This window comes from Labrus bergylta, chromosome 20 (assembly GCF_963930695.1).
Source record: "Labrus bergylta chromosome 20, fLabBer1.1, whole genome shotgun sequence".
NCBI lineage: Eukaryota > Metazoa > Chordata > Actinopteri > Labriformes > Labridae > Labrus > Labrus bergylta.
Window position 1 is genome coordinate 20,116,497 of NC_089214.1, and position 16,486 is coordinate 20,132,982.

General features: G+C 39.3%; 1 protein-coding gene across 2 annotated transcripts in view; it reads left to right on the top strand.

Moving 5' to 3' along the window:
• Positions 1-15,822: 15,822 nt before the first annotated feature.
• Positions 15,823-16,486, top strand: part of cntnap2a (contactin associated protein 2a) — a 214,305-nt gene continuing 213,641 nt past the window's right edge. The window contains exon 1 of one of the 2 annotated variants that reach the window (XM_065948957.1): positions 15,823-16,422. In XM_065948957.1, the coding sequence (XP_065805029.1) occupies positions 16,320-16,422 (103 nt within the window). In that variant the 5' untranslated portion in view covers positions 15,823-16,319. The remainder of the gene's footprint in view (positions 16,423-16,486) is intronic. The other variant, XM_020630990.3, reaches the window with a different exon arrangement.

The following is a 16,486-nucleotide window of genomic DNA, read 5'->3' on the forward strand; positions in this document are numbered from 1 at the left end:
ACAACTTCATTCAAACACATTAGCACCATTTCTGTTATTCCATTTGAGACTGAAGGCCAATAAGACCTCATTTACATGCCTGCATGCGAGGCAGGTAGTAATGGCATGATCTGTATATGCACTGCATTTTTGGCACATTTCCAATGTTTTGAGATCACTCTGGCGAGGGCAGAATTTGCACCTGTTTTTTGGGTGATGGGCCAGGAGGGGCTGCTGGGTGAGGGGGAGCTGCTGCAGAGGCCAAAAAGATACCTACTAATTTAACTAGTGGACATCGAGGCACTTATTCCTTTAGTAGTAAACTGTATGGGGCTTTGCTTGTAAACTAGTAAGGTGAAAACTGCTCCCCCTAGTGTGACTAGCTGACATTTTAGCTACTACTAGTTAACTAGTAAACATTTCCGAGCCTATGGCAAGCCCTTTTAACATTAAATCATTAAGAAATTGCAGATATCAATAATTGCTTTTTGACATGTTAGAATTCCAAGCCGACATATCCACAATGTCATTTTCAACTCAATTCTCACTAAAAATGTTCATTCTTGATATCAAAAATTCAATTATTTGAGTGACAAAGTTCATTTATGATATCTACAATTGTTCTTACATTACAAATATCACAAATTAATTCTAGATATCTAAAATGCAATTCTTACTAGTCGAAATTACATGATTGATATGTTGATCAAAATGACACTTTGACATGTTGAAATGTAATTTCCAATAGTGAAAACTAAATTGCCACTTGTCAGCTAGACTCATTTAATGTTAAAGGACTGGCCATACCGAGCCTCACTAGTTAACTACTAGACATTTTGCACCTTACTAGTTAACATGAAGAATTTTTGCTGTCTACTAGTTTACTAGTAAATCTTTCAACTCTCTACTCGTAAACTAATGCAGTCAAACCCCTCACTAGTGCAGGAAACTGAGTTTTTTGTTTGTTGTTGTTGTAATAACCATTGCTTAACCCCAAACATCAATCATCCAAAATCAAAGATCTTTTGGAAAGCAGTGTGGTCTGATCATTTGCTCCAATGCACCACTTTGTGCTGCGGGGTCATTTTGACCCCAGAGGACAACAGACGTTAGTAAATTCCATAAAAAACCCATGATTCAATCAAATTACCTCAAACTTACTGTAATCATGAATAGCATAGTACTGAACACCTCCCATTATTTTCAGACCATTTGATGAATAAAAAACATATTTGACGGCAAAAGATTGAATTTGGGGTCAGATTGACCCCAGGACAACAGGAAGGTTAAACAAAGTGTTTGAGTCGCGCCCCTGTCTTGACTGTTGGCCAAAGAAACCCCTTTTCTGTGAGTATCCGTCTGTTCGTATTTATGAATTGTTTTTCATTTATGTTAATGTTAGCCGTGAAGCTAAACTCTTAACCAGGTTCCTGTATTGTTACAACTATTTTGGTTCCCCAAACCTCCTTCAGTACAACTCCTGTTTTCCATCCTGATTTACAGGGTTTAAAATCTGTAACATGTAACATCATTATGATACATTCTGACATGCACTTCTGACCGACTCGATTTATTCACTCTTTAAATGTGTAAAGATCAGATAAAGCCAGATGGGAGGGAACATTCATGGTGTTGTAACTCCTTTGCCTGTGTGTGTTGGTTCAGAACATGACATACGTGAAAGAATGGGGATGTTACAAATGACAGACATGTTACACTCCTGGTATAAATATTATACGACTCACTTATACTACTATGAAGAACTGAACCTTTTGTCCTCATCACAAACATTTTTCACTCAAATGGTGCTTGTGAAAAACTAATACATGTCATTTAGAAACAGATACATGCTCTTCAATGTAGAAAAGAAAATCAAATAGACCATTTTCATGTTTGTACACGGTGATGTGATGTGTTGTGAAGCGGCGCCTAAGTGGCAGCAGACAGTTAGCTAGCAGTGTTGAATTAAGTAATGATACTCCAGCAGAACTAGCCTTTGGGGACCCTTGAATACGATCAAAATAGAGCATGAATAAAGAGAAAGACATGCAAACAGCATGTTGCTTTGTCTTACTGAGGTTGATATGCTGTTCATTCGGTGCCTGTTTTGACATGATGTTGATAAAGTGATGGATTATACGATTGGAAGTTTGTATATTGTGTTTTATTTAGAAATTGACTGGATTGCTTTGTGTGTTTCCTTGTCTGTGACTTTCTGTCCAGGTTGATCTATTCTGTACAGCTTGACGCGTGCTTGCAGCGTGCTCCGTCAAAATAGACTCAGTGCGTATTTGAAACTGAGCAGAGCGGGTCGGCGCTGCAGGCCGTTCCAGAGACTGCAAACTGCGTTGCACCTGACTGACCACGTTGCGCCTGTTCTGTCCTCAAACAGCACAGGACATCATTTCCCTTAAACAGGAGCATCTACTCCAAAATGGTCTATTATAACTCAAGTATATTAAAGTGTCCCTGACACCTGACATACCACCAATTTACCTCTGCTGTTTGAGCCTATTAACTAAAAACGGAGTTGACATCTTTTATTAAAAAATCTTTTTAGTGTGAGAAAATGTATTTTACTGTATCAGAAGTTTAAGGTTTAATTTTCTGCCATCAGTGAAGCCATTGTTTTCCACTGAACTCTCAGACTTGCACTATACACCTTTTTTACGGCAGACATTTGGAGTTGACATTTGACAAATTCAGTTCCATTAAGTGTTTCTGTCAGTGAGCCAGCACATTTAATACAATGGCCCTGGAAGCAGCTCACCTAAATAGAATGAGCTTGTTATTTGTGTTATAAATCACCTGTGCTTTGCCTTCAAGGAGCCAAAATGCTCACGCTGGAAAAGGACTGATGAAGAGTCAGCAGAAATCAGCCTAATGCACAACTGTATTCCTTAAAGACAACACAGTTAGCATTCAGCAGTGAAAGTTCCTTAAACGAGTTTGTGGGAGTAGAAATCCTATTGAACTCGATTGTTTGTCATCAGATTATTTTCTAATAAGAATAATAAAATGTATACAAAGGTACATGCCTTGATTTTGACTTTAAACCTTTCCACTGGTGTCCTGTCTCTGGTAGCATTTGTTTCATCTTCTTTGCTATTCTTGAGAACATTTTAAACTACCCGGTCTACCTTCATTAGAAAAGTATACAGTTCAATGGTTTGGATGCTCGTGAGGCTGTGTGCATGCATGTACGATCAGTTAAGGGCGGCTTTTTGTATTCTCTGCTTTTATATCTCCCTTCAAACTGATAAGGAGCTACTCCTAATTTAAATTTGGCCATGTACTGTACCTACTCCAGTCATAACACCAACGTCAGCAAGTCAGAGCACAAAAGATTTTACTGTGGGCCTTGATGATAACATTTAAAAGGAAAATAGTCAACATTTGGGAGACCATGACTACAAAGGAACAACAATGAAGTGAAGAGCTTTGCTGAAAAGCTTGATGGACCATTTTTTTGAGCTGTGGCATTAAGTGATTTCCACACTATAACTTCTCAGCCACTCTGTCCACATGTGTCGTGTCTGAGTCAGAGTTATTTGAGCAATCTCAGGTGTTAGTCCCTTGATATTTGCATTTGGGTTTTCTGGCTTTCTGTGCTTAATCCTATAGGCCAGGGGTCGGCAAGTTAGTTTTTACCTTGCCATATTGTGTTTAACCAACTAGATTGCGGGGAAGGACATAATCAAAGGTTCATTAATGAAGTGTTTTTTTTCTTCTTGTAAATACATTCTTTGCATACTGCTCTTTTCATAAAAAGGAAATGCATAAACTTGTGCATAGGCAGCGTATAAGTTTGCATGCAATTTTCGAATTACTTTAAAATGTGACTTATATCACACGCTGCAAATACATCTTTGTTGTTGAGTCCCTAAAGACTCAAGGTACAAGATTTATATTTTGCCTAAATGTATTACTTACAAGTAGATATCATTAGTGGGGATAGAAGTGTTGAAAAATGTTAATTTATGACACTCCATAAGTCAGTGCCCCTGGTTGGCCACCCCAGTCCAAAAAGGTCTTGTCACGCCCCTGCACCCATCATAATCATCCTCAACTAGGAGTGCAGTACAGCATCTGCAGCCAGCATCTGCAGAACATTATTGAAACGTAGGCATGAGAGGCTTCAGTTTTGATATGACTATTGCACCTCCATCGGTGAATTTCAGGAGGGACATACAGACAGCAGATCTTTACTCTCTCTGTCTCGCTCTCTCTCTCTCACTGATGTGGATGGGATTTGAGGTGTGTGGAGCATATCATCTCTCTCTCTCTCCCCCTTCTCTCTCTCTTGTGTGCCAGTTGCCAACCCCTGCTATAGACATTTGTTCCACAAATCAGTGCTGAACTAACTGAATTTGGAAAAAATAACATCATGATATAGTTTGGTATCTGTTTTTTTTTTAAGAGATTATTCTGGGGCTTTTGTATTCTGTGCAGGAAGCTGAGGAGAAACCAGAAAGTTGAAGAGTGCATGGCATTTCCACTTGGTTTGTCTACTTTGTTTTGAAGCCTGAATTTTGCTGCAATGCTGATTTTCTGTAGCCAGAAGTGACCATATTTTTAGTGAGAGGGAGCGGCTGGAGAGCAATGAGGGGATGGCTAACACCAACACATCAAAGTTATACAAGCTGGCAAATGAGCAATTTAACCATCATGTTTCCAACAGAATAAGTTAGTTTATTGTGATTGATGAAACTGACTTTATTTTTCTGAAGGGTAAAACCAGCAACAATTCAGACTCTCAAGTTCTTACTCCACCTTCTTGTGAATGTGTGTCACATAGTTTGAGTGTGTGGGCAGTTGAGCATGAGATCACTATGGCTGTGAGGTCAATACAAAAAACAGATGTTCTCACTGTTTGGAGAGAGAGTGAGGGAAACACATGCCGTCAACCACAAACAATACAAACAAGAAAACACATACACCAAACCATCAGTTGCTTTCACTGTAAGAAAAGTGCAAGTAGCACCGCCAGGCTGACTTGAATGAGCAGATAAGCTAAACAAATCCATAAAAATTGCTCCAGACAAATACATTTGGAGGAACCCTGCAGACAAAAAGTGGCTTCAAGGGCAAATCAAGAAGAAAATAGAACTCATCTCTGTCACTCTTTCATGCTTTTTTCTTTGGGACTTTGAAGGTTGCTGGAAATGTCACAACCTGTGTCCATCCATGCAATGCCTCTGCCACCCCCACATTTTTTCCCTGATTTTTTCTGGTACTTTATTCCGCAACTGTTTGTGCCTTTTAGATAAATAATGGCATCCATCTATATATTTATTCAACTGAAAAGCAACACGAATATAAACCAAAATCATACTCACACAAGAAGCATCTGAATTTGTACTTGAGTGATTAAAATGTCATGTACTTTATGTCGTTGACCTTCTGTGTTGCATTGGATCTCCGTTCCACAGGTGTGCATGCTTCGGGAGGATATGCTTGCCAATCTCTTCAACTGTACGAGTGAATCAAGTGCTCTCTCTGTTGGCAGTGTTGTTTCTTTGAGCCATCAGCATTGGGTGGCAGCTCTGCTGGCTTCTGTAACTGGCTCATTAGATCATTAGACTCAGCCGCTGGCACCCGGCACTGGGAAGCCAACAAACAGAGTTATAATGCAGCGATGAGTTTCCCTGTAGACTGTTGAGTGTAGTCAAAATCTGTTGCAGAGACCTTGACTTGAGAGAGTGTGTCAGTCTAATTAGCTGATGATCTTATCCCTTTATTGTGAAGGATCCACAAAAAATTAAGTTACATGATGTACTATTACGCACTTATAGGCTTTACTCAAAATGTAGTTATTAAAAAAGTGATCATTTGTGGTGCGAAAAACAACAGAGAGGTTCAACTGGATTCAGCAGTTTCCCTTAGATTTATCTACCGGCAGAAGGAGGCGGCTGCTTCTGCTTTTCATAAAAGGTGACACGTGGCAGGCAAAGTTAACATCAAACTGAACACAGTGAAGCAATTAACTACTAAGAAGCTTGATATTTCTGTCAGGATCCGGAGGAGAATAAAGCCAGAAGTCATAGGGAGTGAATTTTGGACTCAAAAATGAATGAGACTCCAGTTGAATGCTAATGCTGCTACATATCTGATTAAATGTAATAACTGCATAGAAAAGAACACCGTTTAGATTTGTTCTTGCTTTAATGTCGATGAAAAAGATATTATTCTTCCTGAAAAAAAAAAAACATTTGTTTACGGGACATTTTCTTTAAGTCCCTGCCACACAGCTCCTCAAATCCTCTTCCAGCAACCGAGACCAATAGTTTTCTGCTTCGCCAGAGCTGATCTCTAAGCCAATACAAAACATCTCACCCCGACATACTGTTGAGAAACAAGATCCGCCAACTGTATATAATCGCCCCTTCAATATTCAGCTCTCTTTCTTTACTTTTCCATTTCCCTCTTGAGTATTTTTACCCTTTCATTTTCACATTTCTTCTTTTAGCGCTCCCCAAACTCGTTTCCATCATTTCCATTTGCTGCCTTATTTCTGCTTCACAGTCACAAAAAAAAAAAAAAAACCTCATATAGAGAAGAAAATAGGCAGGCAGAATATTTCTCTGCAAGATATTCACATGATGCATCCTTGGCCTTTCTCGATTGTGTGTAATCTGTTGCATTTAAGACCTGGCAACAGATCAAGTTGTTTAATAGAAAAACAACACTGCTGTCTACCTGTGTGTGTGTATGAGAGTGTATTCATGTGTCTCTGTCCTCGGTTGTTCCTCAGCATGCACATCTGCCTCTGGGTACTGCTGTGTTGTGTCTGTGTGTCTCTGTTTGCCTGCGATGTGTGCGTCCTCCTGATAGGGTTTTCAGTCGTCTGTAACGGCTGAAATTGTGTTTGCTAATGGAGCCATTTTGGGAAAAAGCAAGCTCAGACGGAAACGGAGCTATCTGACCTGAGATAAAAACCTGTTGTTTGTAGGTATTTCCTCCCACTGATGCACTTATTTCATCTGGCATTTTGGTTGAACTCTTCATTCTCTTGAAAAGTTGCAAAACTTAGGATTTCACTTCAGTTCCATTACATCTTGGTGTGTTTCTACGACGATGTTATCAGCCATAAGCTCAGATTTAAAATGTTTGTGACTTTGTGAGTAGAAAAGGGTAAGCCGTTAAGTGGTTAGACTTGTTCATGGATAAGTGTAGGTTTAATAAAAAAATCTACATTTCGCTCGAGTCTACCCTGAAATACTTCCCTGCCATAATTACCAATACCAATCTTAGCAAACAGATGATAGTGTTTATCCTCCATGGGTATAATGATGGATCATGGTTCATCAGTTAAGTGCTGTTGCTATAAAAAAATAAAAAACTCACCACCTGCTATTCAAATGCTTTAGCAGGTGACATCTGCAGGCACATCTGGAGTTGAGAAGCTATTTGGTAGCAACATCATTACACAACACTGAGTTACCATTTCCACTGAGTCCAACTGGGAGAATAACTGAATCTGTTCTGAAGTGAGACATCAACAGTGAAATGAAAGCAGCACCTTGTACAGTAACTGATGTCACTTTATAAAAATTCAATACATTAGACTTTGAAAATATATATTTTTGGGCCACTTTTTGTCTTTGTTAGATAGAACAGAGACAGGAAATGTTAGGAGGAGAGATTGGGGGCTGTGGGCAATGGTTGGATTTGAACCCATGGCTGCTGCGGACTATAGGACTATGAGGACTATAGCCTCTGTACATGGGGCGCGCAACATAACCACTAGGCCACCCTAGCCCCCCAGAGCATTAGACTTTCAAAGTTTTCAACCAAGCTCTCTTAAAAAAAAACACAACACAATTTTGTACAACAGACAACATAATAGAGAAAAAAGAGAAGACTTGGTACTCAAAGAGAATCCTCTTAAGCTGTAGATTTAATCTCAATACAGTATTGTTCCTTTGCTGCAAAAAGCCCCGAGCATTTTTTCTGATAAAAATTGTAGAATCCTAAGAAATCTGGTTCTTTTTGAACTTTCTGATTATTATGGTGTTAATCCTAATGACATACTGTATATGGATATATTGGAATGGACCTTCCTCTCACCTCTAAAGTAATTGAAAAGGTCTCTATCTTACTCCATCCCTGGTCACTCTTTCATTAGCTCCACACTCTGCTCTCTGAACGGGGTCGTAAAGGCTTCCCAATCGGTATTACCTGTGGCAAGACATTACCATCATTGGTGGAAATATGAAATGGTCATAGTTTTAATAAGAAAATGAAGCCCGGGCTGGGCTGTGGCGGGAGGTGAGTTTGAGTTCAGGGTTGGAATGATGAGGTTGTTATAGGTGATACGTTGTGAATACATGAATGTCAAAGGCAGCTTTCATGAAAATCTATCAAACACATCTGCGTATTTTAAGATTTGTATTAACCTTGCTTTTTCTCAGAGGGAAATATGACTTTAATATTCAGCATAATCAGGTTCACATCATTTTTTTTTCTGCTCCTGAGTGAAGTAAAAGTTACAACCTCTCTAGTCGTTCAAGTTTTAGTTCAAGGGAGTAATGCATTTTTGAAGAAGGAAAATGATTACCTTGCAAAAACCTACGAGCAGATTCGGATCATTGATGCTTCAGCTTTTACATCTTGTGGTCTTGATTCATGTCTTTTTAAAGTGCAGTATCGTATCATAGAAAAGAGCAGAAAGAAGCAGTTTATTTTTTTATTTCTTGAGTAGATTTTATTCATTTTGCACTCACTGTCGGTAAAGAAAAAAACATCAAAGAACCACATAAATCGCTTGTGTTTAAACCAACATTTGTCAATCTAAAAACTACAGAATGCTGTTGTTAACATTGCCTAGTAAGGTTTCATGCAATGGGAAACATTTCAACTACTTTCATAGTGTTTGTATTTTGTCTCTAGAGGAAGAACAATGCATAGGTTGCACTTAGGAGATCTTGCAGGAGGATGTAAGGGGAGTGAATGTGTGAGTATGTGTGTGTGTGCTTAGTGGTTGGGGTAATGGGGTATGGAAGGATGTGAGAGCAGGGTATATACTGCAGATGGTTAGACTTAAGGACTACAGGAGCACAAGGGCAAAAGGGCAGCTGTCCACATTTGGAGGCAGCCAGCCAGTCATCATTGGATTACAAGGCATCATGACCTTCAGCCTTCAACCAGAAGTAAAAAAAAAAAATCCTGGGACAAATTGTGCATTTACTTCCACACACACACTGGCTCACTCTGGGACACACTCGTTAGTTGCGAGTAAGGACTAGCTGGTAAAGAAAGCCTCGGATTTCCCTCTATAAATCCAGCTTATGGACGAATGGCCGCCACAAACAGAGAAAAAGCCTCCGCAGCAAAATCACAAACGCTGAGGGCTACAAAGAGCAGGAGAGACCATTTTTGGAATTTGCAGGAGATGGTGATAAAGACTGGAGTGATGACGGAGAGGGGAGGCACAGGGAGAACATAAATAAAGCATGGTGGGCATTAAGGGACAGGATTTCTTTCTTTATTTTGGGGTGACACAGTCTGGAATCATGCCATGGCTTCTTTACATTTGTTTCACCTTATCTTCATGCACAGGGAGGTAAAAACCCATGAAAAGGTTTTAAACAAAGAGTCCACACGAATGCCATTGTCTCAGTAAAACCATACAGCAGTGATTTGAGCTGTGCCAGGTCAGATTTTAATAAACCCAAAGCGATATTTCTTTCAAAACCACATAAACCAACGTTATAATGGTGCTAGTGGGAAACTGAAGAGGAACAACAGAATCAATACTTTTTATAGTCTCAACATCATGGATATACTTATATGTACATTTCTTGGATGGCTGTAAAAACATTAATAAAAAAAAAAGTAATCCTTGTGGTCGCACCAGAGGAAAACTAGCCATGAATGTGCATAAACGGTAATATTACATTCCATCCAATAGTTGTAGGATGTTTAATTTTATCCCAGGTGAAAGATCATTAACAAGACTCCTAGTAACCACGGTGACCTGGAAACGTATTCCCAAAACATTCCATCAGTCAGCAGAGCATGTGTGTTAGGCCGTTAACAGATCGTCATTAATTACAAGGTGTTGGGATTAGCTGGGTTTGGGGTCGCTGTGGCACTTGCGATGATAAAGGATATGGCTGATGTGATCAGTCACTAGATCTAACAGGCAACTGAGATTAGACATGGATATTAATTGTTTTTTTATGTGCACCCTCTGCAGGTGGTGAGTTAGTGTGCAGAGCTTGGCAGTCGTGTTAATGATAGGCATTACATGTTTTTGTTTTAGGTCATGTGAGTCAGTACATATATATATATATATATATATATATATATATATATATATATATATATATATATATATAGGTCACAGGACAAACCTGATTCTTGAGTTTTTGCCACTTCATTTGTATTTAACTGTAAGCAACTGAAACGTAACATGGATTATGATCATCACATCCAAAGTGAGGCTAAAGTCAGTGAAACAATGTGATGCAAATACTCAAAGTTATTGAGTGAAGAGAAGGGGACGTGGAACGCATTGGATGCAAATAAATGTAAAAAATAAAGAGAACCAAGTGAAGGGAAGAGGAGGCAGAAAAAGAAGGAGGCAAAGTTAATGAGCTCAATAGCTTTTTATTTTTCCTGCTCCTCTGCACACTATACTCTTCTTTAAGAATCTTTAGCCAAGCAGTTGTCCTTCGTTTTATTACATACTAAAAATGCAAGTAATTTTTTTAATTTTTCCAGACCGTCTCCACTCACTCATAAAAAAAGATTCCAGGTAATGTCTAAAAATGTTGTTCATAAAGTTAATGATACTTTGCCATAAAAAGTATGGCTTTCCAAATCAATGTTAACAATGAGACATCCAATTCTATCACTTAGAGATGAGCTGAATTAAAAGATTATATGGCCTGTTGAATTTAAGGAGGGAGGACAGCAGCTGAAATGAAATGTTTCAGACAGAGGCTGAGATGAGAGATTTCACTGACACCAGCATTAGATGAACATGGACATTTTTGAGCTACACATCTCACAATATTACTCAATAGGAGTCCCATGCTGACATAATTAATGGTGAAAGTGAGTATAATAGATCTCCTTTAAATCAGTGCGATGAGTTCCTGACAACCACTACAGAGATTCAAGAGCTGGGGTGATGTTGGCTATCCTTTTAGATCCAATAGGACGTGACATGGCTCAATTTTGAACGAGTTACAGATGCCTGAGAGTCTCTTTTTTCTAAATAATAATTTCAAAAATATGAGAAAAGTGTGACTCTTAAATTGGAAATTTGTAAGAAGGAATCATTTTGTGTTTAAGCAAAAAAGAAGACCATGGCGCAGATGTTTTTCTCCAGTCTGTTTCTTTCAACATCACTAATACAAAAATACTTAGCAACATAGGTGGTATTTGTATTACGCTATGGATTAACTAAAGCAGGTTGGCCTTTGAGGATGAAAATCAAGAAATCCATTTGAGGCAGAAAAAATGCCATCATCTTTACTTGTCACATTGTAGTGCTGAGGCTAAATAATTCAGCGCTGCCACAGAAATTCTCCTCATAGTCATCTGCACATTTTTACTCAGCATGAGCTTGAGACAGCGTTTAAATGTAAAGTACATTAATTTGAGTTCAGGAAAGGGAACCCATTGACAGTGTGGGTGCAGAGTTAAGTGGAGCACCAGGGACTGAATAGCAGACTTGTGAATTGAAATGATAAGGTATCTGATCTTTATCGCTTGTATTACTCCCTGGTCTGCTCCTCTTTTTCCCATCTTCCACTCCTCCCCTGCTCCTCGCCGACTCCTTTAGGCTCATTTAGTTAATTAAGGCCATGAAATGTTTCAGAAACCAATTATGCTGTGACATTATTAAAAGACCAGGGTTCCTTGCGAGTGCAGATTGTGTCAGTCTACCAAGAGAAAGGAAACTTGTCTGACCTAAGCAGCTGCTGAAATAGGGTTCAGATTTAACCAGTGAAAGGCAACATCAGCAACTTTTACTTTCCTTTGTCTGTTTTTTTTCTTTATCACTTCACTTGTGGATCCACATTATCTCTTCTTACTGATACTTGAAAAAAAACTCATATGTGGTCGTGACAGACCTCAACGTTTTTTGCAACTGGATTTTTAATAGGGATAAAATGGAGCTGACATCAGATTGCAGACAATGCTGATAGGATCTCTTGTTAATGTGGAGCACTGCAACACTAGAAAAAGAGGAATCCATCCTTGATACGTTGTCTAGTTCGTGTGGATGTGGAGAATTTCTCTGGCTGCAATAGAGTGGCACTTCATTTCCTTCACATAATCTCTTTAAACCATTCACTCCAACTATTAAAGTTTGATTCATTTATTTTACACTGTGGTTCCTTTTCCTACTTAAAGGAGCAACATACAACTCTGACACTTTGTTTGTAAGGTTTAAAATGGGTACCTCAGTCCAAATTCAAAAGATTACAGATAACTGTGAACATGGTGATGAAATGTATGTGTGAAGAAATAACGCTGGTGGTAAGGACACAAACATCTGCTATTTTTCTTTTTGTTTATGATCCAATTTAATTGCTGCGAATAGAAAGACAACTGATAAACTAACACAGGGACTGATGAAGGATTATTTCCTTGTTAGTCAACATACTGCATGAGTTACAGAGGATTGTACAACATGCATGGTGGTTTGTTGTGCAGTAAAGTATGATGCATTTGAAGGGAGAAAAGCAAAGAGAGTGCAGATATTTATTTTCCTACTTCTAGTGTTGTTTTGAAAATATGCAAATAATCCGTGGAACGATTGACACCTAAGGTCTTTAATTAACATAAGTCAATTCCACTTTGCTTCTTTTAGGAGTTGAATATAGCAGCAGTGTCCCATCTCTCTGTCAGTACATGTGAAGGCATTCACATGCAGTATACTGCAGGAAGTAAAAAGATTTAGTGTTATTGATTAAATGTTTTACTTATTTGCATAATCATAGATCTCAAGTCATATATATTACAACATGTGTTTAGTGGGTGTAGTGTAGTTTTTAAATAGATAGTGTTACATCATATCATATTTCCAGCACATTTCTTTAGGGAGCAGGTGAAAAGCACAGGTAGACGATGTCAGGTATTTAAATAAGTTATAATGACTTGATAAAGGAATAGTTAGCTGGACTGTGTTCCAATATATACTGTAGCATGTTAAAAATAGGGATTTTCCAAAACATCCATGTAAGATTCAGTTTTCCATTTATTTTTCCAAGGTCACATTTACTCCTTTTCATCCAGTTTAAATAAATCTCAGAGGTCCCCAATACATGTCTGTGAAATTTCTTGCCATAATCCACTTGAATCCTGTATTTGATAATGCCTATAAACCCCTCTATTTCAGCCCTACTCAGAACAGGCTGTTTCTGGGTCTGTACCTTTAAATGTAAATGAGCTGTGTCAGACCACGCCCCCTCTCTGCAAGGGCTTGGGTGGCTCGGACTTTCTCGCTCCATGTCTTATTGTTTACGGTGAGACGGCAGACTCAGAGGGAAGAACAAACACCTAGCTGTGGGAGTGTCACCCACCTGGGGGAAGGGGTTACTGCCCTTTGTGATGTCATGAAGGGAAAATCTCCGAAAGTGGAGCAGGCAAAACAAAAGACAGAAAGGACAAACTTTTCTCATAATTGGAGGGTTTGTAGACTGGCTAGGGACACATATAAGCTTTAGAGAAACATGGTAAAGTATATTTTTAGTGTATTTTGTGACCTTTAAAGTACTAGGATGTCTATTAACATTATGTCACATATATCTTTTTGTTAGCCAGCATGCTCTTTTTTTGTCTATGCTGACTTACATAAACTAAAAAAGCTGAGTGCAGGATTTTAAAACTCCAAGGAAACCAAAATACCAACGCCATAAAAACTGATATGCAGATTGAAAATTATATATAAGCAAAAGCGTGAAAGTTCAAGGTGCAGTGTGGTATGCACACAAACTGCATGCCAATAAGGTGCTTTACAAGGTCAGCTACAGTATATGATAGGACCATAGCATCTAAATGTGAACTGCTCTGGAAACTATGTGAGTAATGTTCTGAAAAGACGTGAGAAATAGCAAGTATGTGAAGTTACAGTCCATTGTTACTTTCCTCAAGCAGGGTATTTATGAAACACTGATAATATCTGAATGTGCGGTTTAACATACAAAATGAAACCAGCAGTTATAATCCCATCCAACGGATACATGGTTTCACACAGGGGCATTGTTTGGGACATATTCTGAGCAAAATCTGTTAAAACCCTGAACCAGCATTTTAAAAATAAACCCCATATCTGCCTGCTCTGGAGTCTTTGAGATATTGCAAGAAACTCTTTAAATTTTAATGTGTGAGCTTTTCCCAGCAGCACTATGTTTGTATTGTTCTGCTTGACTATGCACTATTTCCAGTGATTTAAACTCAGGTTTGGTGTATACAGTTTTTTGTTTCTGTTTTGCCAGCAAAAGCACCTGCAATGGTTACTGAAACAAAGCATTTGCTCATTGCATTTCACTACGTAGGGGTTCACTATCGGCCAATTTATCGATATCAGATTTTTTTCCTCTTCCTACTATCAATATCAGTATCGGTCCCAAAAATCCCATATCGGCAGTGGTAGTAGAAATGAAAAGAGCCAAACAGTACAAGACTTCAGAACTTCTCTTCCTGAGGATATACACAACACTTGTTTCACATTACACATCCATAGACCTAAACAACAGGTGTCTTTAGCTCAATGATGTAGGTCATTGACTGAATGTTCCAAATCATGCCCTAAACCCTTGAACAATTAGAATATTTAGTTAAAATTGTTGTTCTATGACCCCATAACATTTAAGCTTGCCTTAAAATAAAATAATAAATACAAATGAGATGCACTATAATCAGACAGAATGGTTAGAGTGCATTACCACTTTGAGAATTTTCTAAAGTGAGGATGGACTTCTGTACTTGAAGTTGTATTTTACCTCTGGGAATATGGTGTTTTCATACCAGGCTGTTTATTCTAGAAAAAGGCACAAATATTCTGGAGGTTGGTGCTGCGTGGCTGCAGAGATCATAAACAATAGGCTGTGGAGTTTCCTTTTGGGCATGGTACTATTAAATGCTTTATTATATAGGCTGTAATGTTGCTGATGTAGTAGGAATAACACTGTTTTATTGCAGCTATGGTATGAGCAAAAGTTCATATCACCCAGCTGGCTTTGTTTTATATATTTCAGGAATACCCCCATCTCTCTGTGATCTGAAGCTTAAGTGTTCTGTCTCTATTGGTTCCACAGCTGTAGTATAATTTGTCCCTGACATGGGGAAGCTCTGTGCAGTCATTCTTTCTGTCTGGTCGTGCTCGACTCTCTGCTGTGGTTCCTTCTCTGTCCTCCTTATGCCACAGTGTAGCCTCAGACAAGTGGACCAGAATATCTGATGACTACATTGAAGAAACATTTTCCTTTATATTTTTTGCAGTATGTTTTGTTAACGTATTGGAGGATCTGCCCCTCTCAAACTGTCTGGAAGTAAAGAAGTGAAATTTTGGTTTTAAACAACAGATCTGGCCCAGAGCCGGCAGACTTTTAACAGGTGATTGAATGGAGGGGATTGAGACACAAATTTACTAATTTGCATGTACTACCATAATGGAAAAAAGATGGTTCAAATATCTGCAACGTTTTCCTTTATGGTGTAATAAGGAGATGCACAGAGTTGCATGCTACCAGTTACCACCACCTCAGGAAGGAGGGGGGCACTGTGTGACTATAAGAAACGAAAGGGCTTTAAAAGAGGGGGGAATAAAGAGAGAGATAGAGAGAGAGAGAGGTAAGACTGAGAGAAGTTCAGCACCACGGACAGCGCACAGGAGCGCAGGAGAGGAGAAATCAGTTCAGTGCATTTGGAGCTGCGCACAGTTATGCCTTCCTGAACTATTAGAAACAGAACTGTACTCTGCACTCGCACCCGTCTCGTCCTGTGCAAGTGGAGACCCGGCTGATTTTTAAATCGGGTATCGTTAAATACGACGGAAAGCTCACTGCAGAGAGAAGTGCGTTGCGCTTGCTGGCACATGCCAGTGTTAGCCTGCGTGATCCTTACATCATCCCTTTATTGGAGAGAGAGAGAGAGAGAGAGCGAGAGAGCGAGAGAGAGAGAGAGCGCGAGAGAGACAAATGGGGGGAGTAGAGAGCGAATAGGGAGTCCTTGCAGCCTGGATCCTCTTGCCAGTCTTCTGCTGAGAAGCAAGTCTGACGCACCGATTGGCGTTGCCACCTCTCTGCTGTTTCTTTTTCCCACCAACTGTTTCCTCTCCCTCTCCCGTTGAGTTGCGTCCACGCCGGCCGTTAAACATGCACCGGCACCGTCCTGCCCGGGGACTGACGTTGTTATTGCACGTCGCGTTGTGGATTTTCAGCCATGTCAACGGCGTGCACGGAGCTTTGCCAACAACTCGTAAGTTATTGTTTTGCTTTATTCTGTTTGTTGTGGATGAGTCTGGATGCGGGTGGGAGGCAGA